This window comes from Mercenaria mercenaria, chromosome 4 (genome assembly GCF_021730395.1).
Source record: "Mercenaria mercenaria strain notata chromosome 4, MADL_Memer_1, whole genome shotgun sequence".
NCBI lineage: Eukaryota > Metazoa > Mollusca > Bivalvia > Venerida > Veneridae > Mercenaria > Mercenaria mercenaria.
This window is the reverse complement of record NC_069364.1, coordinates 70,150,035-70,176,332: the sequence shown is the minus strand read 5'-3', so window position 1 is coordinate 70,176,332 and position 26,298 is coordinate 70,150,035. Positions and strand designations below refer to the sequence as shown.

General features: G+C 36.6%; 1 protein-coding gene across 2 annotated transcripts in view; it reads right to left on the bottom strand.

Moving 5' to 3' along the window:
* Positions 1–742: 742 nt before the first annotated feature.
* LOC123552079 (8-oxo-dGDP phosphatase NUDT18-like) overlaps positions 743–26,298 on the bottom strand; it is a 32,598-nt gene continuing 7,042 nt past the window's right edge. Inside the window, exons 2-10 of one of the 2 annotated variants that reach the window (XM_045341468.2) lie at positions 23,958–24,059; positions 23,427–23,502; positions 14,773–14,943; positions 13,855–14,018; positions 12,555–12,678; positions 5,772–5,868; positions 5,242–5,385; positions 4,224–4,332; positions 743–3,712 (exon numbers count right to left, since the gene is read on the bottom strand). In XM_045341468.2, coding sequence (XP_045197403.2) covers positions 3,431–3,712; positions 4,224–4,332; positions 5,242–5,385; positions 5,772–5,868; positions 12,555–12,678; positions 13,855–14,018; positions 14,773–14,943; positions 23,427–23,502; positions 23,958–24,014 — 1,224 coding nt within the window. In that variant the 5' untranslated portion in view covers positions 24,015–24,059 and the 3' untranslated portion in view covers positions 743–3,430. Of the gene's footprint in view, positions 3,713–4,223; positions 4,333–5,241; positions 5,386–5,771; positions 5,869–11,903; positions 12,028–12,554; positions 12,679–13,854; positions 14,019–14,772; positions 14,944–23,426; positions 23,503–23,957; positions 24,060–26,298 lie in introns of both variants that reach the window. The other variant, XM_045341466.2, reaches the window with a different exon arrangement.

Sequence of the window (26,298 nt, the reverse complement as noted above, 5' to 3'; positions counted from 1 at the left end):
AAGTAATATTAAAATCCCTTCATGGATGGCAGAGTTATGGACGGGACAGGAAAATAACTCTGTTGACCTTTGACCCCCAATTGTGACCTTGACCTTTGAGCTAGGGGTCTGGGATTTGCGCATGACACGTCGTCTCATCATGGGGAACACTTGTGCTAAGTGATATTAAAATTCCTTCATGAATGTCAGAGTTATGGACCGGACACGAAACAGACCCTGTTCATGCTATGTTAACATTTGACTGCTAAGTGTGACCTTGACCTTTGAGCTAGGGGTCTGAAAGTTGTGCATGACACATCGTCTTATTATGAGGTACATTTGTGCCAAGTAATATTAAAATCCCTTCATAGATGGGAAAGTTATGGAACGGACAGGAAAAAAGCCTTGTTGACCTTTGACCTCCAATTGTGACCTTGAACTTTAAGCTAGGGGTCCAGGTTTTGCGCATGACACATCATCTCATCATGGGGAACATTTGTGCCAAGTAATACTAAAATCCCTTCAAGGATGGGAGAGTTGTGGACCGGACAGGAAAAAAGCCCTGTTGACCTTTGACCTCCAATTGTGACCTTGACCTTTGAGCTAGAGGTCCGGGTTTTGCGCATGACACGTCGTCTCATCATGGGGAACATTTGTGCTAAGTAATATTAAAATCCCTTCATGGATGGCAGAGTTATGGACCGGACACGAAATTGCGGACGGACGGACTGACGGACGGACGGACAGACGGAATGACAGAAAAGTGCATTCCTATAGTCCCCGAAACTGGTTTTCAACCAGTAGGGGACTAATAAAGTAATCGGATGTTCGGCAGCGAAAGGGTTAACAAGGAATATAGCAAGATGCTATATCCAAGATATTTTTATGTTAACAAGTGAATTCATTTCATAAGATGTATAACCGCTAGAGTGTGTAAATAGTGTTCAAACAGTTTTGCTATAAATCATTTTGATTCTAGTATGTCTTATATTGTAAAATTTAGATCAAATATGACTGAACTGTTTCTTCGCGCATGAATGGCACCAAATTGTAGGTCACCACGCTCATTTGTTTATACACTCCTGGATCGCAAATGGTAACACGTCTTGCTGAATAGTTCAGTTAAGAGTGCAAATTATGTCGAATTATTCTGGACACCAATTCAGTGCGTAAATTAATCAAGAAAGTTGTGCTATGGGACAGTTTGTTTTAAACATGTTTTATTAATAAGTAAAATATTTGATCAAATTTGAAAGTGCAATTTCTCGATGCATAGATGTATTGTTGTGATAATTTAAGCATTTCTAGTCATATTAGAATAATGTATTTATATGCGCACATATTTGCATACATTAAAATTAAATTTACCAAGTTCATTAATCAGGTTAAATGCTTTTGCAATCAGGACTTTCATATCAACATTACAAAACTAATATTTTCCAGGAAAAAGAAGAACTTGAACTGAAAAGAAAGAAGAGACAGAGATGAAGAAGAAAGAAGGAAAAGGTGGAAGAAGAAAAACATTCAGAGACTGATGAGACAGGCTGCTTGAGACCAGAAAAAATGAATAGAAGAAGAAAGACAGAGAGAAGATGAGAAAAAGGAAGAAAGGAGAGAAGAACAGTAAACTGAATAAGAATGACATTAATGCAGCTGTGTTGGCAGCTAGCTTGTATGTGTGTGGTGTATGTGGTGTGCATGGTATAATAGATGATGAAGCAAATGGAATTATGTGTTTTGGGTGTGATGAGGAAATGTGTGGTAAGTGTTATCACAAAGCGTGTCTGACAGATGCAGAGTGAGCTAGTGCATGAGAGTCTGGAACAGGATGGCGAGGTCTGGTATTATATGCAGGACCGATGGACATAATGAACGTTTTTTTTGGTACAACTGTCATTGTAAAACAGTAATTATCAGTCTTCCAAATATTTGTGACTGTTCCACCATGTTGATTAATGTAGTGTTTTTCATTACCCCTTTTGAGCCTCAAAATATCCAATTTTTATGTCCAATTGTTTGAGCTTTTTATATTTTCAGATGACAAATGAGTTGAAGTTTTATCGGGGCAAATTTTATGTTTTTGTGATTATTTTTCATAAAATGGCAAAGGAAAACCCCCAATTTTTGTCCAGTGACTGGTCTGCAACCAGTATATAACTGAAAAACAAAACTACTGTAACAATACATTACAAAGTAACTGAGTTTCATGAAAAGAATGTTTTTGGTATTGGTGGCGTGGGGGAACTAAAACATTGGTAAAAATATATCTTTGTTGACATTTTGAAACTCCATTATTTGAAGACATAAATATTCAAAAGCCTCAACTCCTTAAAAGATAATAACTTTCTAACGATGCCACACACTTTTAATTTGGATGGACTGTTCACCTTATTGTTAATCACTTTCTTGCTTGTGTCTGTCTTCATGATTATTTATAGATATATAGTTACATAAACTTCCTCTCAAAAAAACTTATTTCCTAGACACAAGTTAACTCTACAAAGATCTAACTTTTATGTAAAATCAAACTCAAGTACAGGCTTTTGTTTAAAATTTCAAGTTTCAAAAAAAACATGAAAGTAAAAGAGGCTATACAGCTTAATAGGTTTTTTCCAAGTAGTATGTCTTGAATTAACAGGAGCACTCCCTTGCGGGTGCAGACGTTCATCTGATTTTTCTGCCTCTGTATAACAGAAATATTGTCCTACCCATGCTTTTCTAACTCAAGTAGAAAACCATTATTTTATCGCAGCCTATCCATGCTATGCTGTATAAGCCTATCTGAGTTATCCTGTCTCAGAAACACAGAAACATTTAAATATGATTTCTTTATGATTTCTATTAAAAAACTTTTGCCCATTTTGCTTCATATATTTACTACAGTCAAACTTTGTTCTCTCAAACTCAACAGGACTGGCAAAATTTGTTCCAGTTATCCGACAGTTCAAGCCATCCAAAATTATACAATATACTGTATACAGGGATTTTGCCTGAACCTGACAATGAGTTCGAGTGAAGGTTGGCGTTTGAATTTTCCAAGTTTCAGTGAAGAACGTTTGACTATACAGTAAAAAATTTACATCATACTGTGAAATCATTACACTTTGTGGGTGGGAAATTTCCTGGTTTTGAATGGAACAGCTATTTCTTTGTGATATGAATTCATGGCTGTCATCTTTAAGCTGATAAAATGACCAAGAACTTGTTCATTGGGATTCAATTCTGTGGATGAACACAAACACAAAATCCATAAAAATTAGTCCCCCATTAATATGAATGATTTCACATGTATAACTGTTAACAAGCACATTTACTGTCCACTGTAAGAAGTGTACTCAGTAGGATATACGCTGTGTCCTGATATTTATAAACTGAGTATAAATAATAATATATAAAACAAATAATATATCACAGATAAGTGGTATAAATGAGAAGTTTGCATTTCACAACCTTATTTACTGCTACCTCCTGATTTCTCGAGGAGTGGAATGAGCAAATCTTCTGTAAAAGTTCTATGTGTCAACTGCTCTGATATACTTGTATTTGCTATTTTATACCATACATATTCCTTATTTGGAACATTTTCAAATTTGTCATGCAAATCACCTGGCAACACAAACACTGGTGTAAGACATATCCCATCATGCTCTCGAGCTGGTATCCCACAATGCTCCACAGTCAGAAGACCTTGTACTGGCAGATATATCCGTGACTGTGACAGCTGAAAAACATCCTGAAACAAAAACAAGTTTCCATAATAAAAAAGAAAACAAGAGGGCAATGTGGCCACTTGGCAGGTACTGCACCATGACCAAATATTTTAATGAAACAGCAAACATTCTGACCTAATTTCAATTTAGATCAGGTATAAAATGAAGCATCTAAAGCTATGTTTGGCATTTTTTGACCCCAGATTACCCAGCAGTCATCCCTGGAATGTTAACAAAGTTTTAACTTTGACCCCAGATGACCCTTTTTTAAACTTAACCTAGATTTCAAAAACACTGACATTCTAACTAGGTTTCATGTCTATCAACTAAATAATGTTTTCTTATTTCTTGACCTGATGACCTAGTTTTTGACCACAGATGTCTCAGCTCTAAGCATGCCTATCAAGACATATACAGACTTTAGAAAAAGTTGAATTTTGAGTGTTATCAAAGGTTTTTCTATTATCTGACCTAGTGACCTGATTTCTTATCAAAGATCAAGCTTCCTCTTGTTTTCTAGATCATAAAACTTACCCTGAACACACAATTGAGGGCAGTCGAGAGGCTGAACTCCCTTGGGTGTAATTTACAGCAAGGTAACCTCGTCCTCCCTGTCTTTCTGCAGCATAAAACCTCCATACTTCTGATCAGATCATGAAATGAAAAAAATTAATTTCAAATTTCTATCATGGTAAAAAACTAGTTTAGCACCTAAATAAATTTTGTTTTTTTAATATCATTTATATAAGTTGAACTTCAACAACTGCAACCACTTTTGCTATGCTTGATATAATCCTAAGGCTAAAAGTATGGACATGAGGTAAACTTTAACAGCAGAAAATTTTACCTCAAGCAAACAGGTCTGCTAGGTGCACTATTCCAACAGCTGGATAGATACAGTAGCTCTACTGTATTAACTGTTAGACAGGTAAACTTGCAATCAGATTTTTAAATGCTGTCAGCTTTCAACATAGAATGAATGCAGCAATAATTCTGACAGTAGCACAAAATTTAAGCCCTTTAAATACATTTTATATTATACCATGTGCCGTAAGTCTGGTTTTAATGAGTGAAACCTGAAACAAAACTCCAAAGTGCACAACTTCACTCCTATACAGTTCCATGACTACAGGTTAAATACACACTACTGTATATTAAGTGGATGTATTTGCAGGTCAAAAAGTTTGTGAATTGTCATATCCAGATGTTTCTCAAGAGGAAATATTCGGGAATCATCGTAAAAACCTGCCAAAGCTGCATTTCTTTATCTTTCCCCGACTATAATGACATGTCTTGGTGAACATGGAAATTTACGCTGGCCGATATTTTCGCAAATTTCTTGAATGTGCTAAGTTAACTAACATTTCGACATAGTGAACTTTTCCACTTATACAGTATTGGCAATATGAGCAACACAAGTTTAATTATAACCAACCAGCTAACAGGCAGAAAAGGGAAAGTCTGACATGGAGTGTACAGAAACATTCCATATGTTTAACCATAGAGCACAGGTTTCTCTCTCACACAATGGTAATATACCTTTCTTACTTACCCCTGAGTTTGTTTAATGACCACTGGCCTTAGAAGTAAATGCTGATGAGGCTGGGTGCCAATATGGTAATGTGGATGACGGCTGGTAACTGGCTGTGATATGTACTTCTGTGCTAACTTGAGTGACTTGAAAAAATCATGATGTCTGAAAACCAAAACAGAATATTGAGAAGTAATTTATCATGAGTGTATTCATATATTTGAACACTGATATGCATGTAATCTCATAATTTAAAGCTTTGAAACGGCTGAAATCTTACATTTTAACATTTTATATGTGTGAAATCGCTTTTTTAGGGGTTTTTGCATCATAACAACACAATTATCAGTCATATGGTGACTTCCCAGCTTTTGTGGTGGAGTAAAACCCAAGATGCCCTTCTGTGCATTATCTGATTAAGGGCTGGGACCTGGGTCTCTAAGAACCACTGACCTTTGTGGATGGGGGGGGGGGGCAAGTGTTTCTAAGTCAGTGATCTTAACCACTTGACCTACTCGATAAAGATCATTACTTATTTTGTGGTGACCTACCTAAGCTTGACACTGCCATTCAGTATTTCATCAACTGTAAACCATTGAGCTTGTAGTGATTCACTGTCCTGCTCTTCTAGAGTCTTCAATTTTCCTCCTGAAGTGAAACATACTTCATAATCATCAATTTTAATTCAATTCAATGGACCAGCAGTTAAGGCCAACAACTTCACATAACTTGCCTCATGCTGCTGTGGGTTAAACTTAATAAAAAAACACCCTATGACTTAAATAATGTTTAAAGCATTTAAAACTGAATAAAACAAACTGAAATTCTCATATTCTACTGTTCAAAACAAACACTTTTAACTCGTAACTTCGTAAGTCTGTTTATCTTAGAAATTTTGAAGCAAGGAAGGAAGTTTCCAAGTTGTTTATCATAGCATTATTGACATTCTGTTGTTTTTTCCACAATATGCTCAATAACTGAATAAACAATACCGTCTCTTCACATGATTCAGAATACTGTCGTTTTTGCTTAATACTTAGTCACTTGAATGTACATATCATTATGTATAAAGCAAACATTTGACTTTATTTCAGATACAATTTCACAATTCCACAAGAATGATATCAAACACTGTATGACACACACACTGCCTGAAAATGCTTAATAGAATAATAAACTAGAAAATGCTTTTGTAAAAAAGCGCATGTCTCCCCCAATGCAAAGTCCTATAGGCAGGAAGTCAATAGGGGTCAGGAGCAAAAGTCAAAGAGACACTGATGGTTGGCTGCAATAGGGATCATCTACTTGGCATGTCCAGTCATCCCGCTAAATTTCAACACTCTTGGCCTAGTGGTTCTCAAGTCACTGTTCAGGCTCCTGTGACCTTGACCTTTGATGAAGTGACCTCAAAATAAATAGGGGTCATCTACTCTGCATGTCCAATCATCCTATTAAGTTTCAACATTGTAGGTCAAGTGGTTCTCAAGTTATTGATTGGAAATGGTTTTCCATGTTCAGGTCCCTGTGGCCTTGACCTTTAACAGAGTGACCCTAAAATCGTTAGGTGTCATCTACTCTGCATGACCAATCATCCTATGGAGTTTCAACATTCTGGGTCAAGTGGTTCTCAAGTTATTGACCGGAAATGGTTTTCAATGTTCGGACCCCTGTGACCTTGACCTTTCACAGAGTGACCCCAAAATCAATAGGGGTCATCTACTCTGCATGACCAATCATCCTATGAAGTTTCAACATTCTTGGTCAAGTGGTTCTCAAGTTACTGACCGGAAATGGTTTTCAATGTTCAGGCTCCTGTGACCTTGACCTTTAATGGAGTGACCCCAAAATCAATAGGGGTCATCTACTTTGCATGTACAATCATCCTATGAAGTTTCAACATTCTGGGTCAAGTGGTTCTCTAGTTATTGATCAAAAATGGTTTTCAATGTTCAGGCCCCTGTGACCTTGACCTTTGACGGAGTGACCCCAAAATCAATAGGGGTCATCTACTCTTCATGACCAATCATCCTATGAAGTTTCAACATTCTGGGTCAAGTGGTTCTCTAGTTATTGATCGGAAATGGTTTTCAATGTTCAGGCCCCTGTGACCTTGACCTTTGACGGAGTGACCCCAAAATCAATAGGAGTGACCCCAAAATCAATAGGGGTCATCTACTCTTCATGATCAATCATCCTATGAAGTTTCAACATTCTGGGTCAAGTGGTTCTCTAGTTATTGATCGGAAATGGTTTTCAATGTTCAGGCCCCTGTGACCTTGACCTTTGACGGAGTGACCCCAAAATCAATAGGGGTCATCTACTCTTCATGATCAATCATCCTATGAAGTTTCAACATTCTGGGTCAAGTGGTTCTCTAGTTATTGATCGGAAATGGTTTTCAATGTTCAGGCCCCTGTGACCTTGACCTTTAACGGAGTGACCCAAAAAACAATAGGGGTCGTCTACTCCAGCAGCCCTACAACCCTATGAAGTTTGAAGGTTCTAGGTCAAATGGTTCTTCAGTTATTGCTCGGAAATGAAGTGTGACGTACGGACGGATGGACGGACGGACGGACAGGGCAAAAACAATATGTCTCCTGGGGGAGACATAATAAAGTCCACCATATGGCCATATTGAAAATTAAATTCCAGAAAAAAATAATTGGACATAAAACTTCCAACAACCTGGAAATGTCCACCTCTTGTTGATGTGTACAAAGTTTCATTCAAACTGGATGGAACCTGTAGGAGAAGTTGAGTATACAAGATTCTGGTGTACATTGAATATAAGTCCAAAGAAGGGACATAACTAACAGAAAATTAAGAAGTCCCAACAAGAGGCCAACATGAGCCTAAGTCACACACCTGAGGAGGATTGTCACCTTGAGACCTTGTTTCTGACTAAGTTAAGAGAACATACATTAAGTAGTTCATTACAAGTTATTACAAAGTTTTTCTATTTTTACTGTGGCAACCCTTAATAGCTGCCGAATTTGGAACTGTTTCAAGAAGTGTGACAGAGGCCCATACAACAAGAGCTGTCGGATGACAGCGCGCTCGACTATTCGAAGAATTGATTGAAGAATGGGGTCAAAATATTTCTACAGATATTCAGACAAAAGAAAAAAATACATTAGACAAACAATGTTCCCATATTTGTGGATTTTGATAAGTCTTGCACTAAATGGCAATGTGTGAACAAATTTCAAAGTCCAAAAAGGGCCATTATTCAGCCAAAATAGTTGTCAGAGTTATGTACACTTCCCTACAGATGGAAATCATGATGATAAACAAGTGTTCAAAGTTTAAAAGCCATATGTCAAATAGTTCTGACAAAACGTGGACTTGTATGAAATCAGAACTAATTTTGCAAGTCCAAAAAGGGCAATAATTAAGCCAAAATATATGACAGAGTTATGTACTCTTTCCTACAGATAGAGACTATTATACTGAATAAGTGATTAAAGTTTCAAAGCCATATGTCAAACACTTTACACAAAATATAAACTGGTACGAAAAACTTAACCAAGATTTCTAAGTCAAAAGGGGCCATAATTCAGCCAAAATCCTTGATGAAGTTATGTACTCTTGCCTATAACTGGACATGGTGATGGTAAACAGGTGTTGAAAGTTTCAAAGCTTTGTCTTCAAAGACTTTGTCAAAATATGAACTGGTACGAAAAACTTAACCCAGATTTCTAAGTCAAAAAGGGCCATAATTCAGCCAAAATCCTTGATGGAGTAATGTGCTCTTGCCTATAACTGGACATGGCTATGGTAAACAAGTGTTGAAAGTTTCAAAGCTTTATCTCAAAAGACTTTGTCAAAATATGAACTGGTACGAAAATTTCTAAGTCGAAAGGGGCCATAATTCAGCCAAAATCCTTGACGGAGTTATGTACTCTTGCCTATAACTGGACATGGTGATGATAAACAAGTGTTGAAAGTTTCAAAGCTTTATCTCAAAAGACTTTGTCAAAATATGAACTGGTACGAAAAACTTAACCATGATTTCTAAGTCAAAAGGGGCCATAATTCAGCCAAAATCCCTGATGGAGTTATGTACTCTTGCCTACAACTGGCCATGGTGATGGTAAACAAGTGTTGAAAGTTTCAAAGCTTTATCTCAAAAGACTTTGTCAAAATGTGGACTGGTACGAAAAACTTAACCAAGGTGTGACGCCGACGCCGACGCCGACGCCGACACCGACGCCGACGCCGACGCCGTGGTGAGTAGGATAGCTCTACTTATTCTTCGAATAGTCGAGCTAAAAATGCTTCAGACCAACTTTAGTGAGGATGCATGAAGTGGTTCATGAGAAGAAGTCTTTAAAAGGTCTGTCTATTTTTAGCTCATGTGGCCCTACAGAAAAAATCTGAGTGAGGACTACACAAGACAACATTTGGTGAAGATCCATCATGCACTTCATGAGGTCACTTAAAGATGTTTCTATTTTTAGCTCTGGCAGCCACTAGAAGGTATCATGCAAATCCATCTGAACAAGCAAATTCGATGAATTGGAATCCCCCGCCGAAAGGGTCAGAGTTGAGGAACGGCAAAAAAATATATCCTGCAAAAGGTTAAGAATGTTACCAAGAAGCAAATAATTTCATTAGTCAAATCAAATTAAAAGAAAATGAATGGTTTGTTTGGGTGGGGGGAGGGGTGGGGGGGGGGGGGGGGGAGGATACAACAGTTTACATGTTGATTATAAATATTGGTAGAAAACGAAAAATGAAAAAAAAAAAAAAAAAAAAAATGGGGGGGGGGGGGGGGGGGGGGGGGGGGGGGGGGGGGGGGTGAGTGGGGGGGAAGGGGGTGACCAGGTGTAGGTACACAACATCACATGTTTATAATAAATGTGCATGGAAAAGAATGGAAGAAGTTTAATGAAATTCTTCCAATTGGTTGGTTTGTTATGTACAGATCTGTGGATTTTTAAACAATTAAAGGGCAATAACTAAATGGAAAATTGACCAATCGAAAAAAAAACTTGAAGGGCATCGTCGCAGTATCTTGGTTCATGTCTATTTCAAGTTTGATGAAATTCTACCTGCTAGTTACTGAGAAATGGCTGCAGACGGACATTTTTCATTAAATCAAGGGCAATAACTCTGAGGGAAACTGACCTATCAAAAAAAAAACTTGACGGGCATCAGCGCAGTATCTTGGTTCATGTCTATTTCAAATTTGATGAAATTCTACCTGTTAGTTACTGAGAAATAGCTGCAGACAGACATTTTTTATTAAATCAAGGGCAATAACTCTGAGGGAAATTGACCAATCAAAAAAAAAAACTTGACGGGCATCATCGCAGTATGTTGGTTCATGTTTATTTCAAGTTTCATGAAATTCTACCAAGTAGTTACTGAGAAATGGCTGCGGACGGACGGACGGACGGACTGACGGACTGACGGACGGACTGACGGACGGACAACGCCATTTCAATACCCCCCTCCCGATTTCATCGGCGGGGGATAATAAATTTAAGACAGGATCTTACCAGGATGCTATAGACTAAGTTTCATGGAGATCCAACAAGGGGTTCATGAGAAGATATTGTGTAAAGGTTTTTTTTCTATTTTTATCTCTTGAATACCATAAAAGGGACAAAGCTAAACCATTTAAACAAGCTTGCGAGAGGTCCATGCCAGGTTGGTACTGGTTGGAAACTGTAGCAGGTGTAGAGTACAACAGAAAATGTAATGGTCATAATGGCTGGACAGTTCAAACACTATATTAAATCCTCCCTGGTCTAACACACTTTGGTCCCAAAAAACTGTTTACAGGAGTTCTAGGTTCTAGTTTATGTTGTTTGTAAATGTTTCAAGGAACACAGATGCAAGACCTGGGACTGCAGCAAGTTTTCATGTAAAATTCATCAGTTCATTATAATACAGATATGTTACTAAAACTTGACATTATCCTGCTGGAAACTTGCAAGAAAACAAGGAGCTGCGTTCAATAAACGCTTGATGCCCCCGGTGGCATCCTTGTCGATACAAAGCAACCTAAGTCCAAAACGAGGTCAAGGTCAGGTGATGTTTGAAGATGAGGAATGGTCACAGGTTACATCTGAATTAGTATCAATTCATTCATGTAAGCAGTTTTGATGCTAGACGAAACATTCCAATTTGGTTAACCAAGAGATGGCCCATATAAAGCAACCTAAGTCCAAAATGAGGTCAAGGTCAAACTGAGGTCAGGTGATGTCTGAAGGTGAGGAATGATCACAGGTTACATCTGCATTAGTATCAAGTCATTCTAGTAAGGGGTATTGATGCTAGACGAAACGGTCCCATTTGGTTAACCTCGTACGGACGGACTGACGAACAAACGGATGGACAGGACAATCACTATATGCCTCTTGCATCAGTAGATGCCGGGGCCATAAGAATCATAAATATCTAAATTCATGAGAAGAATTAGTGTATCATCATATCTAGACAAAGCAAGCAGAATAAGCTACATAACACATCATGTGGTATATACGACCTACCAGCAACCCTTCCAACAAATACCATGCGGTAAAAGTCCACCTTTCCATACATTTCAACACTGAACAATGTCAAAGGTTCAATCTCTGGTCCTGCCTCCTCTAAGACTTCATGATGAAGAGCATCCTAAATGAAAATTCAAGTTTTCTACCTTATATTACATTAGCATGCACATGCAAACGTACCAGTGACTCGTCCAACATAACCAATGCGGTACCAGTCTTGTGATCCGTATGCTTCAATACTAGACACAGTCAAAGGTTCAATTTCGAAGCCAGCCTCTTCTAGAACCTCACGTTTCACACCATCCTATATGCAAAAGTAAACTCTTCTAGTGTTAATCTAAATCAAGCTAATTTATAATGAACTCTCCCAAACTTGCATGGTTTCAGTTTCACATATTGTGCCAAATATAGTGTGCAGATTCTCAAAATTGTATAAACATTGTCACCAGAGTTACTCCGAGTATGAAACTATTGCTTCTATTTTTCTACCTACAACCAGTTACAATGTTTCGCATAGACATACACGTATGAAACAATGCACTTTAAGCAAACCAATTATCTGGTCAGAACTGAGCAATTGGGAGAATTCACATAAATCACGCAAATAGTCTATTTTATTGACATGACAGAATGTATCATCTTTCTGATATTTCCTTTTGATAAATTTTGAGAAAAAACTTTTGAGAGATATATGATATTGCCTAAAAGTAAATTTGTCTTACTAAACTGTTGCAACATTTTCACTCTGTCAAGTCAATACTAGTAAAAAATTTCCACTGCAAACTATGAACAATGACTACAAAATCATTTCTCCGACTTTCCAGTAGTTACCTTTCATTCTGCCAACAAAGTTAAGTCTAAACCACTTCCGTTGCAATTGTGATTTCACACTCAGCAAAGTTAAAGGTTCAAAATGAAGACCTGCTTCTTCCAAAACTTCTCGCTTTGCAGCTTCCTGTGCCATTATAACATAAGCCACATAATATTTGATAGAAATGCTCATGGTAGATTTTACCAAATAATAATGTTTCGCCATCCTTTTTGTAGGTTAAAAAGTGAAAATAACTATTTTTGAAAGGTAGCCACAGAAATCTAAAAGTAGAATTCCCTGATAATTCCAAGACTTTTCACTGATTGAATGTTGTTTTCCCTGATCATTATCATATCATACAGCACCCCCCTCCCCCCATACAACTGCCATACAGCTGCATATGTCTGACCTCTATCCTCCACTTATCACCATACCTAATCACTATCTTTAATCCAAGCTCTTTATTTTTTTGTACAAACAGTTCGATTTTATACATTTTGTTTTCATTTTCACAGAAGAAATAAAGTTGTATAGCAGTGATAGGTTGAAAAACAGCCAGTAACTTATGTTTTTTATCGCCAATTCTACGACAACTCCAGGTTCCAAAATTTTCAAATTCCCTGATTTTTCCTTGCATGGTGATTTATTTCACTTTTCCTAATTTCCTTCTTTTCCAGTCTGTTGACACCCTACATAACCATGACAAACAAACTTCCAAAGGTCCCCAACCCATCCCTACAACAGGAGCTGTCAACTTCAACTTGTTACTGCCATAAAATCAGTACTGATTACACTTGGCAGGTGCTTGTCAGGAGCAGTTGCTAGTCTAAAAGATATCTTATGTGCATGGAAATTAAAATTATATATAGTATATACATGTATTGAGAAGATAAAATGATCTACAGGTCTAAGGTTAAAAGCAGTATGCACCAGTCTACAGTGAGCACGAGTATCGAGTCTACCTTTACAATCTAATACTGGTATATGTACAAGAACTGGCATTTTTTTCTGTTTTTGTCGAGTTTTATGTCACACCTGCACAATTATAGGTCATATGGCGACTTTCCAGCTTTTCATGTTGGATGAAGACCCTTCTTTCCCTTCTGTGCATTATTTCATCACGGGCTGGCACCTGTGTAGAACCACCGATTTGCCGTAAGCCAGCTGGATGGCTTCCGCACACGAAGAATTCAATGCCCGAAGCAACGCTTGAACCCACATCAGTGAGGGGCATGTTATTTGAAGTCCGGGATCTTAACCACTTGGCCACAGATACCCCTTTTAGTTATGGTTCTATATCTTCTATTTGTGACAACTTACAATAAAGTTTTCTCCTGGTTCGACCCGTCCTGCTGGTATATACCATAATCCTCTACAACTGGCCTTGGCTTCCTGTATCAGTATCACACGTCCTTCATCGTCAAACACTAATGCCATCACGATATAGCAGACGGTACGCTTAACCACTGGTTTATATTCATCAACTTGGTTAAATAAAATAGAACACTTTAACATAACACACGAGTTTCATATAAAATGTATATCTGGCATCGATGAGTAACATCAAAGTTTAACTTGAAAAACCTAAGTAGAATGTTTCTTTTTATCCTCAAATGACTCAAGTCACTTGATTTTCACTATTTTTTATACCTAATATGGATGTAAAAAATAATGTCAAAACCTTAAAAGTAAAGACCATCATTTTTTTAAATCAAAAAGATAATCTTCTGCAGAGTTTTAGAGAATAACATTTTTACCATCCCACTCCACCTAAGACCTAACTATTGAAAATACAACTGATACTAAAATTAGGAAAATTCATCCAATCATTAAGAAGATATGGAGCGGTCACAAAGTTTTAAAGCTATTTGATCTTTGACCTCGAAGCTGACCCATGCCATATATGTTCTACACATCATCTTGATGAAGTACATAACTGAGGCTAGGTTTATGGAAATCTTCCAAGAAGTTTAGACAATACAGAATGGACACAAAAAGAAACTATCTGACCTTTGACGTCCAAGTGTGACCTTGACCTAGTGACTTGGGTTTGCACTCTTCACATTGTCTTGAGGTTAATAATAAAAATTCATACTACATGTAGTTTTATGAAAGTCTCCTCTGTGGTTTAAGAAGATATGGAGTGGTAATGGCAGACAGACAGACCAACAGACATGCATGATTATTTACTTTGTACCTTACTTCTTTTCTTACATGCAAGTAGTGGTATTATGTTACCATTGGGTGCAGCAGAGGATTGTGGTCTACATGAGAGATCAATCGAGCCTGTGTCAACTATATCTCCAGCTAGCAGCTTCACTATGTCACTTTCTATACCGGGCATGTCTTTCAGACTTCCTGCTTCCTCTTCATTCTTTCTGTCTTGTCTTGAAGTCAAGTTTTCTTCAGCTGGAAAGAGAGAAACAATGAGGTAATACAACACAATCTTCCATATCACAAATGGAACCGACAGATTTTCTAAGAACAAGAGCACCGCCTTGTGGGTGCAGACGCTCATCTGATTTTTTTGTCTCTATATCCTTTCGACTACCGCTATCGTACACCGACGCACTACCTGAGACGCCATATGCAGACTATATTTTTGGGGTTCTCCATTACCGCTACTGTTTTGCAGGCGGGCTACCGCAGACGACTAATACGTACCAGAAAAATGGGTGTGCTCATTTCCATAGCGCATAATGCAGTATTTGGGTAAAAAATGTACTTTTTCGCAATTGAAAATAGAAGGAATTAACAAAAATATACTACATTTTTACGCTGCGGTAATTTTTATGTAAAACGGTTGCTACACTATGGTAGTTATGTCCATTGTGTGGTTATTGGTATAACTACACTGTGGCACAATTTATAGTTTCTTGTTTCCTGCAATAGTCTACTATGGTATTTATATGCAGATAAAACAAACAGTTAATGTTATTTATTAAAAGTCACATATTTATACGGCCACTGCATCACTGTGGCAGTACATGCTATTTTGTGTGAATATGTATTAATACGCTGCGGCACTCTCTTTGGTTTCGCATGCCCTGCATTAAACTACTGTGGTAATCGGGGGAATAAATAATTCCTACAGGATAAGTTTTGATTACTAGTATAATCCTTTCGCAGGGTAACTTTCTCAGCACTGTGGAAGTGCTCTTAATTTCATTTAATATGTATAACTACACTATGGCACTGTCTTAAAATTCAAGTTTCTCACAAAAGTCTACTATAGTTCTTAGTAATAAGACGAGTAAAACTACACTGCGGTACTACATTGAAATTTGTTCCTGCAAACGTCTACTGTGGTAATTATTTGCAGAGTGGTTTGGTTGCCATACCACTTCCTCCTTACGTCAGCCCCTCCTCCTCCACAATCCCGTCTAACAAAACATATACATCCCCACTCCTATACTTAGATCCTCACTCCCTGTAATTACTATAAGTACTCTTTTTTTCCAGGCACCATAGTGCTTTGGAATTCCCTTCCAGTACAACTTGTGCAAGCCCCAACCCTGAACCTTTAAGCAGGGTGTAACCAAACTTGCACACAATGCTTAACATGATAGACCTGTTTCTTTAAACTGCTTTTATCTGTAAATCCTTCTTGTTTTTAACACTTTATCAACTGTATTCATTCTTGCAATACACATCGTGTATTACTTTTATTCTCCTGTCCATTCTACTTTTAAAATTCTTGTACAGGCGCGCAGCTGCACGTAATACTCGATGCAGTATAAAAAGATAAATAGATAAACATTTAGTTAATAGTATGTATTAAAGAGAGGCTTTAAAATATTCGTTTTAGCAGATGCAGTTTCTGCATATCTTTGGAAGTTTAAAGTTTAAAGAGGAAAAAAGAAGTAGAACTAACAAGGAAGGTTGTTGAACATCTGGTTGAACCGTATAGTGCTTCTAGACAAATCCCTTTGGCACAGGCGTTTCTTGCCAGCTCAACCCATCTTTGTTGGTCTTTTAATAAGGGCGAAAATTCTTGCCATATGATTTGAAACCACAGAAATTAGTCTGACAGAAGGATGTTTCGGCAGGAATAATGTAAAACATGTAATACATTATAATTCCTGGTTTTGGTTAGTACAGTAAACAAAGGACAGCATATGACACGTCAAATCAAAGATGGAAACATGGTAGGTAGAGTATGGAAGGTTACCGTTCAAGAATTAGTAGTTGATACCATTGACCGAGAGTTTGCCGACTCACATGAAATTATCCCAATGTCAGGGCGAACAAATGCTTGTCAGTTTTGCAGTATGAAGAAACTAAAGACCGCCGGTGGTCTCCGAACACCAACGTCATCATTTGGTTGTAAGCAGTGTAAAGACAATTTACACAGGTATGACAATACTCTTCTTTATTATTAATATTAAAAAGTTATATTGATCTAATGAGTAGTTTTAAAGGTTTCATGGTATTATTGAGTCATTGCTATGTTACGTGAACGTACTTTCTTTTACTCCATGTATATAAATTGGGTCTGAGTCAACAAGTCGCTCAAATCCAAAAATGTACTCAAATTATCGCTCTGGGTCAAAATTCTCGAAATATTTAAGCATGTCAGAAGAGGAAAAGTATGTTATTGCATTATATATTCGACTGCTCTTAACAGGTTAATCTTCTTAGTACAGGATAAAATGTTTCGAGAAATCCAACCCTTAAGTACAAAAGCCAGTTCCAGAGAAGTTGTGCAATAATTGTAGTTGAAAATCAAAATGTCTTGCTTACATAAAAATATTTGTCATCTATTTTCAGGGTTAATCCCCGTGATCTTTTAAATAATACTTTCAGGGAATGCTTTCTTTCGTATCATTCGTCCAGAAATTGGGTTTGGCTAACTAAAGGACAAGTCCATACAGACCTTCAATCCAAAAACGTCCGTGGCAACAAGAGCAAAATTGTAAACTCCAGTAAATCGATTTTAGTATATATAACCATTGCAAATCACTAAATGTTATAATTTGATACGTTTTATTATTGCTCATAATTACTACATTTTAATAAGAAATCCCTTCCTTCAATTTAGCTACATAACGGTTGCAAAAAATCACACAGGAAGGTACATATTAAAATAGAAACACCCCGTAAAATGCCAACAAAATTATCTTGGAAAATGACTGTCTGACAAGCGGACACTAAGCACAAACTGGAGAAAGAAACAGTTTAGTTTACAAAATGTAGTTTAAACATATTTATTCCATATATATGTACATATAGTTACATAAGCATATATTACATCTGTATGAACAGGATTAGAACGAAAGACAATGTCTTATAGAGTTCTTCTCCTGTGTCTGGTATATTTGTATTTTATTATTTCTACTGCCCTGAGCTTTAAGATTAACGAAATATGGAATATCTGATTGAAAAAAAAAATGAAAATGACCAAAACTCTAACAAAAGAAATTCTTTGCAAAATGTATGACAGTGACTGAAAGTGGAAAGGAAAGAAAGGAAGAAAAGAGGAAGGGAAAAGCAATGCCTCAGTTCCGGTGAGTTGGATGTTTGAATCAGTTGAGAAATCTCTTGCTGCTTGATATATAAGATTGTACTAATGTAAAAATGAGAGAATTATCTTGATCTGAAAGAGCTGGGTCCCCAAATAATAGTGTATCCAGATTAATATTAAAATTTTGAAGACTGCCAAGCAGAATTGTACGAATGCCATTATAAAACCTGCAGTCGAAGAAAAAGTGAAAGTTTGTCTCAATTTCACCACAGTTGCACAAAGGTGTAGGGGATACTTTTTTCAGAAACAGATGATAGTTGAGAGAACTACATTTTGTACGAAGACGTGTGTGAAGGACCTGTAGTCTTCTAGTGCCTACATAGTAGTAGGATGGGACTTTGTTTTTTTTTTCTTTGTTCAGGTAACTTTTAAATGAAGAAAGTGATGAAGATTGTCGAACATTTAGAGGCAGTAAATTCCAGTCCCGAATTACCGAAGGTAAAAATGAATTAAAATAAAGTGTGGTACGAGCTTGAACTCCGCGGACATCTTCCGGGTTTCTAAGGTTATATCGAGGCTCATTTGAGAAAGAAACAGACAGTGTCTAAGATTAGTGACAACATTACATGGTGTACACATTTTTACTATGTGTCGTGTGTATATGTATGTTATGTTTTAGTACGAATGAGAAAGTTTGATAGATTCATCTTTTGATAATTAATTTTCACATACAATATACTTTTCTAATATGAGCTGTCTCAAGGGAAAAGGTGTTTAGAGTTAAAGTTTTGAAATTAAAGAAAAACATGTTTCATAAAGTTTGGCTTCTTGTGCATTTTGATACATTGTAATATGGTATAGAAATAATTATCATACAACCGGGCATATTAAATATAGATACATAACTAACTTATTAAACAGTTCTACCGATGACATGTTTATCACATTGAATTTTGGACATTTTATCTTTCTATGCGTCATTAACAATGCTAATTACCCTACCCCCGTAACCCCTACCCCCTTGCCTTAAGACGGCTATTCAAAAAATACATGTATATATAGATTAACGGTTATTGTCGTAAGTTATTGACAAAATTGTTTCATTCTTACTCAGTTTAAACGGACTACAGTACAAATTCAACAAAAAACAGGAATTATTTCATGACTTTTAGTGAACTTTTTGTGTAACATTACATGTGCTCTATGTTACCTTTTGCGATGATTTGTAAGTAATGAATGATCCTCATCTGTTATAGCTTTTACAACTTGCTTTCGTTTATATATATTTTTTTCAATTTTCTGTCAAATGTTTTTGTTTGCTTTTAATGTTTTACTTTTAGTCTCCTACCCGTTTCTCCGGATCGGACTATAGGTAGACTGTCTACCATGAAATTTAGTCCAAAATACGTTGTTCAGGTTGTGTAACATTTGATATATGATTCTTCTTACTCATACCCGTTCATAAGAGATTGATTGCCTGTACTGTAGTGTTTTCATTCTGTTGTTAATTTTATTATTTTATCTTATTATTTTCTGTTATAAAATGTTTTGTTGCATTTTACTTTTAGTCACCTACCAGTTATGTCAGTGGATCGGACCATGTAAACGCGTCAACTATACGTTATTAAGGTTCATTTAGATTTATTCTAATCATAATCTGTTTTTGTGGTGTATATGATGCAAGTGCCAAAACAAAACTCAAAAATGTCGAATGACACTTCGTGGTAAAACTTATAATAGTAGCTAAAAGTGTCTTTTTCTTAGTTTGTTATGCCTTACTGACTTTCAAACAGATTTTAAAATATCTGAATTTATTAACAGCATTATATCTAAATTAGAGCGTATCCCAGATGCGAGCTGTATTCCGTTGATACTTTTCTTTAAAGTCACAATTAAGGTATCAATTGTTTAATCATATAATGAAGAATTGTAAGATCTCATTTCACCGAAAGCACATTCATGTACGGATTTGGAAACAAATCATTTTAGAGTCTGTTTTTGTTTGCATTTACGGCCATTTTCAACATTATTCCAGTTATATCAGGCAGCCAGTTCAACTAACCATCGTTCTTGGGAAAGACCAGTACTAGACGCCAAAGTCCGTAAGCAACAGCAATTGCCTTCTTTCTCACATAAAAATCCTAGTCGGTAGCACAGCTCGAACCTGCGAACCTCCGGCAGTGAGAGGATTCAGAGATTACAAGTGCACGCATGTATCTCCTACATTACGGACCCGGACTATAAAGTAATATAATGAGTATACAAAGGCACATGTGAAATACTGAATACTGTACCATTTATAAAGCATTCCAGAGTATCCATGCATTATAATACATAATGCATGGAGCTCAAAGTCAAAATTACCATTGTGTACTTTGGGATAATTTAAATGCATTCTTACCTAAAGTTTGAGTTTAAAGTTTGAAAAGTACAATACTTCCATAGTGGATAAATTTACACACGTCTAGTATGCATTTGGAAGAAGCGATGTGTGCATATGTATTACCGTTGCGGCGTAAAAACGATGAAGCGTTCTGTAGAGAATTACCACAGTGTATATATGTACGTTCCATGTGCAATAACAATTTAAAATATTACTGCCGTAGTGTATAAATGTACACTATTTCTGGTTACCACAGTGAAATTTTGCATTTCATGGAAAAAAGTTCAGAACTACCGTAGTGCCTCAGTGAAAGTAACTGGTGAAAAGTCTACAAAACGCATCAGTGGCAGACCCGTGGTTTTCAAACTTCTAGAATGCCGGAGCCGCATAATGCAGACGTAGTAAAATAGCTTTAAATACCGTAGCGTAGAAATGAGTAATTAATTAAGTTTTAAAAACTGAGTTCGGTAATTACCGCGACGAGCAACCATCAAAACTAATGGGTATTTTTGGAGGGTAATGATCCCTTAATTGTCTGAAAAGGATTTTCTTATCAACAAATTGCGATAACAATGATTTTAGAACATTATTGTGCACGAGACGTTTGGTTTTGTTTTTAAATTTTATGGAGACCTGTAATTTGTTGCGTAATATTATTTAGTATGTCATATGAATAATTTAACTTATTAGTTTAACTGATTTTATACCATTTTGTTAATAACATAAATGAAAGTTTACACTTCAGATCAAATTCTGCAAGAAATAAAAAGCATTCAAATTCCCCCCAGATACAAAGAAAAATTAAAAAATTCCGGTAGTCCTACGCTGTACGATGTCGGTAATCTGGACCCTCGTTTTGATGGTACGTTTTAGGCGTCTGCGGTAGTCAGTCGGTGTATGATAGCGGTAATAGCGACCCCCGTTTTTATGGTACGTATTAGTCTGCTATGGTAGCCGAAAGGATATAATAGAAATATTGACCTACCCGTGATTTTCTAAGTCCAAAAGGGGCCATAATTCTTGCAAAAAGCAATGCAGAGTTACGGTACTTGCTGTGCAGTGTCAGCTTTTGATCGTGAACAATTGTTGCAAGTTTTAAAGCAATAGCTTTAATAGTTTAGGAGAAAAGTTGACCTAAATGCAAACAACAAGAGCACCGCCTTGCGGGTGCTGACGCTCATCTGATTTTTTTTGTGTAATAGAAATATTGTCCTACCCATGATTTTCTAAGTCTAAAAAGGGCCATCATTCTCGCAAAAAGCAGGATAGAGTTATGTTTCTTGATGTACAGTGTCCACTTATGATGGTGAAAAACTGTTGCAAGTTTTAAAGCAATAGCTTTGATAGTTTATGAGAAAAGTTGACTTAAACATAATACTCAACCAAGAAAATGATTTTCTAAGTCCAAAAGGGGCAATAATTATTGTAAAAAGCAGGATGGAGTTATGTTGCTTGCTGTACAGGGTCAGCTTATGATGGTGAACAAGTGTTGCAAGTTTCAAAGCAATAGCTTTGATAGTTTAAGAGAAAAAGTTGACCTAAACATAAAACTTAACCAAGAAATCTGATATTTTCTAAGTCCAAAAGGGGCCATAAATCTTGCAAAAAGCAGGACGGAGTTATGTTTCTTGCTATACAGGGTCAACTTATGATGGTGAACAAGTGTTGCAAGTTTTAAAGCAATAGCTTTGATAGTTTAGGATAAAAGCTGACCTAAACATAAAACTTAACCAAGAAAACTGATTTTCTAAGTCCAAAAGGGGCAATAAATCTTGCAAAAAGCAAGATGGAGTTATGTTTCTTGATGTACAGGGTCTGCTTATGATGGTGAACAAGTATTCGAAGTTTCAAAGCAATAGCTTTGATAGTTTAGGAGAAAAGTTGACCTAAACATAAAACTTAACCAAGAAATCTGATATTTTCTAAGTACAAAAGGGGCCATAAATCTTGCAAAAAGCAAGACGGAGTTATGTTTATTGCTATACAGGGTCAGCTTATGATGGTGAACAAGTATTCCAAGTTTCAAAGCAATAGCTTTAATAGTTTAGGAGAAAAGCTGACCTAAACATAAAACTTAACCAGGCAACGCCGACGCAGACGCCGACGCCGACGCCGACGCCGACAACCGCTCAAGTGATGACAATAACTCATCATTTTTTTTCAAAAAATCAGATGAGCTAAAAACTCTGACATTTTCTAAGTCCAAAAGGGGCCAAAATTCTTGCAAAAAGCAGGATGGGTTATATTTCTTGCTGTACAGAGTCAGCTTTTGATGGTGAACAAGTGTTGCAAGTTTTAAAGCAATAGCTTTGATAGTTTAGGAGAAAAGCTGACCTAAATACAAAACTTAACCAGAAATCTGATTTTCTAACTTCAAAAGGGGCCTTAATTCTTGCAAAAGGCAGGATGGACTTATGTTTCTTGCTGTACAGAGTCAGCTAATGATGGTGAACAAGTGTTGCAAGTTTCAAAGCAATAGCTTTAACAGTTTAGGAGAAAAGCTGACCTAAACATAAAACTTAACCAAGAAATCTGACATTTTCTAAGTCCAAAAGGGGCCATAATTCTTGCAAAAATCAGGATGGAGTTATGTTTCTTGTTGTACAGAGTCAGCTAATGATGGTGAACAAGTGTTGCAAGTTTTAAAGCAATAGCTTTGACAGTTTAGGAGAAAAGCGTGACAGATGAGCTAAAAATGACATAATATCTTTGATCTCCAAGTGTAATCTTAACCTTTGATTTTAGATCTATCATTTGCAGCTGACATGTTGAATGATCTGCTCAGTTTTTATTTGAAAATTCATCTATGTACGTGAAAATACAAGTAATAAACCAAATGAGCTCAACAATAAGTACAGAATCAAGATAAAGATTATTTAACATTTTTCTCCACAATATGTGACATACCGTATTTAGACATACATGTATGCCCACTAGAAAAACATACTGGACTCAAGAACAATGTTCAGCAAAATGTTAAATAACCTACCAGTACTAAAGTAGCACTGCATATTATAAGTTATTTTGTTGGTAATGTTGAAATACCTGTATCTACCCTTTTCTTCTTTTGCTGACCTACATGGTCTACAGAAGCATTATCTGTACTCATTGGACCCGTGACCTGCACAGAAATAAAATGATATATTAACGAATATTTTTTTCAAAGTAACTACTGATTTTTTGTTTCATTAATTACAATGTTGCTACCTTGTCTGTTTTTATATTGACATCTAAGTAACACTGTTACCTTTGACACATGTTTCTTTTATTACCGTTGTGTTGACTGTTTGTCTTATAGTGTCACCCGCAGAGTTCAGAAGGCTGGATGACATTCCTATCAAATTAGAGTGCTCTGTGCCTGTACCATACTGACCAATGGTAATGGCTCATTTTTGTTTAGGTGTGCAAAAACAGCATGCAACTTTATCATCATATCTCAGGGTTCAGATTCATGGATCACTGGAAGACAAGGATAATTTTTGAAGGTCAGTTGGATTATGGAAAAAAGACTTTTTGACCTGACACTGCTTTGCATTGTTAAAATATGGAACTAAAATGACATATAACTTTTTTTACTGTTTCTCCAGATTCGTTTGTTGCTTTAATCTCAAATTCGTCTGATGCTTTAAACATGCATGCTTCTTTTCATTCTCTGACTTGTGGTGGCACCTTCATGATCTATGTGTGACAAATTTACTATGTTAATGACAGGACTGGAAATAGTAACTTTTAGGCACTTAAAACATACATGATGTCAGAACTCCCCTTAAAATCAAACTAGCTTTTTTTATGGCTGCATGAGTTTTCATTATTTCTGGATCATCATAAAAGCTAAGTCATCTTTCTCACATAGACAAACCATATATGTTCTTACTTTAATAGTATCAGCAGAACTTTAAACAAGAGGGCCAAGATGGCCCTAGGTCGCTCACCTGAGAAACACACCATAAAACAATATATTAAACAGTGTAAACATGTTTGACCTAGTGATTTCATGGAAAAATATATTCTGACCAATTATCATTAAAACTGAGCAAAAATATTGAGTATAAATAAGTATTTTCTTTGATTTGATCTAGTGACCTAGTTTTTGACCCCAGACGACCCATATTCTAACTTGGCCTAGATTTCATCAAGGCTATCATTCTGACCAAATTTCATGAAGATCAGTTGAAAAATACAGCCTCTATCGCATACACGAAGTTTTTCTTTGATTTGACCTAGTGACCTGCTTTTTGATCTTAGATGACCCATATTCAAACTTGACCTAGATTTCATCAAGATAATCATTCTGGCTTAATTTCTGGAAGATCAATTGGAAAATATAGCCTCTACCGCATATACAAGCTTTTCCTTTGATTTGACCTAGTGACCTACTCTTTGACCCCAGAAGCCCCATATTTGAAACTGACCTAGATTTTATCAAGGCAATCATTCTGACCAAATTTCATGAAGACCAATTGAAAAATACAGCCTCTATCATATAAACAAGGTTTTTCTTTGATTTGACCTAGTGACCTAGTTTTTAAACCAAGACTACCTATATTGGAAAGTGACCTAGATTACATCAAGGCAACCACTCAGACAAAATTTCATGAAGATCAGTTGAAACTTTTTTGCCTTTATCACATACACAAGGTTTTTCTTTGATTTGACCTAGTGACCTAGTTTTTGACCCCAGATGACCCATTTTCGAACTCGGCCTAGATTTCATCAAGGTTATCATTCTCACCCACATTCATGAAGATCAATTGAAAAATACAGCATCTATCGCATACACAAGGTTTTTCACTGATTTGACCTAGTGACCTAGTTTTTGACCCCAGATGACCCATTTTCAAACTTGGCCTAGACTTCATCAAGGCAATCATTCTGACCTACATTCATGAAGATCAATTGAAAAATACAGCCTCTATCGCATACAAAAGGTTTTTCTTTGATTTGACCTAGTGACCTAGTTTTTGACCCCAGATGACCCATTTTCAAACCCAGCCTAGATTTCATCAAGGTTATCATTCTGACCAATATTAATGAAGATCAATTGAAAAATACAGCCTCTATCGCATACACAAGGTTTTTCTTTGATTTGACCTAGTGACCTAGTTTTTCACCCGAGATGACCCATTTTCGAAGTCGGCCTAGATTTCATCAAGGCAATCATTCTGACCAATATTCATGAAGATAAATTGAAAAATACAGCCTCTGTCGCATACACAAGGGTTTTCTTTGATTTGACCTAGTGACCTAGTTTTTGACCCCAGATGACCCATTTTCGAACCCGGCCTATATATCATCAAGGCAATCATTCTGACCAATATTCATGAAGATCAATTGAAAAATACAGCCTCTATCGCATACACAAGGTTTTTCTTTGATTTGACCTATTGACCTAGTTTTTGACCCCAGATGACCCATTTTCGAACTCGGCCTAGATTTCATCAAGGTTATCATTCTGACCAATATTCATGAAGATCAATTGAAAAATACAGCCTCTATCACATACACAAGCTAAATGTTGACAGACAGACGACTGACGCCGGACATCGAGCGATCAGAAAAACTCACCTGAGCATTGCTCAGGTGTGCTAAAAAGTATATAGATTTTTTACATCAGATTCTATTCCTGTTATATCAAGAGCACTGCAATGCGGAGCAATATATGCCTTAAAGTATGACCTTTGACCCCTAAGTGTGACCTTGACCTTGAAGCAAGCCATCCAAAACATGGCTCTGCATGTCTTCTTGATGTGGTGAACATTTGTGCCAAGTTTCTTTAAAATCCTTCAAACAGTTCAAGAGTTACAGAGCGGACACAAAACAAAGTCATATGACCTTTAACCCCTACCCCTAAATGTGACCTTGACCTTGAAGCAAGCCATCCAAAACATGCGCTCTGCACGTCATATCAATGTACTTT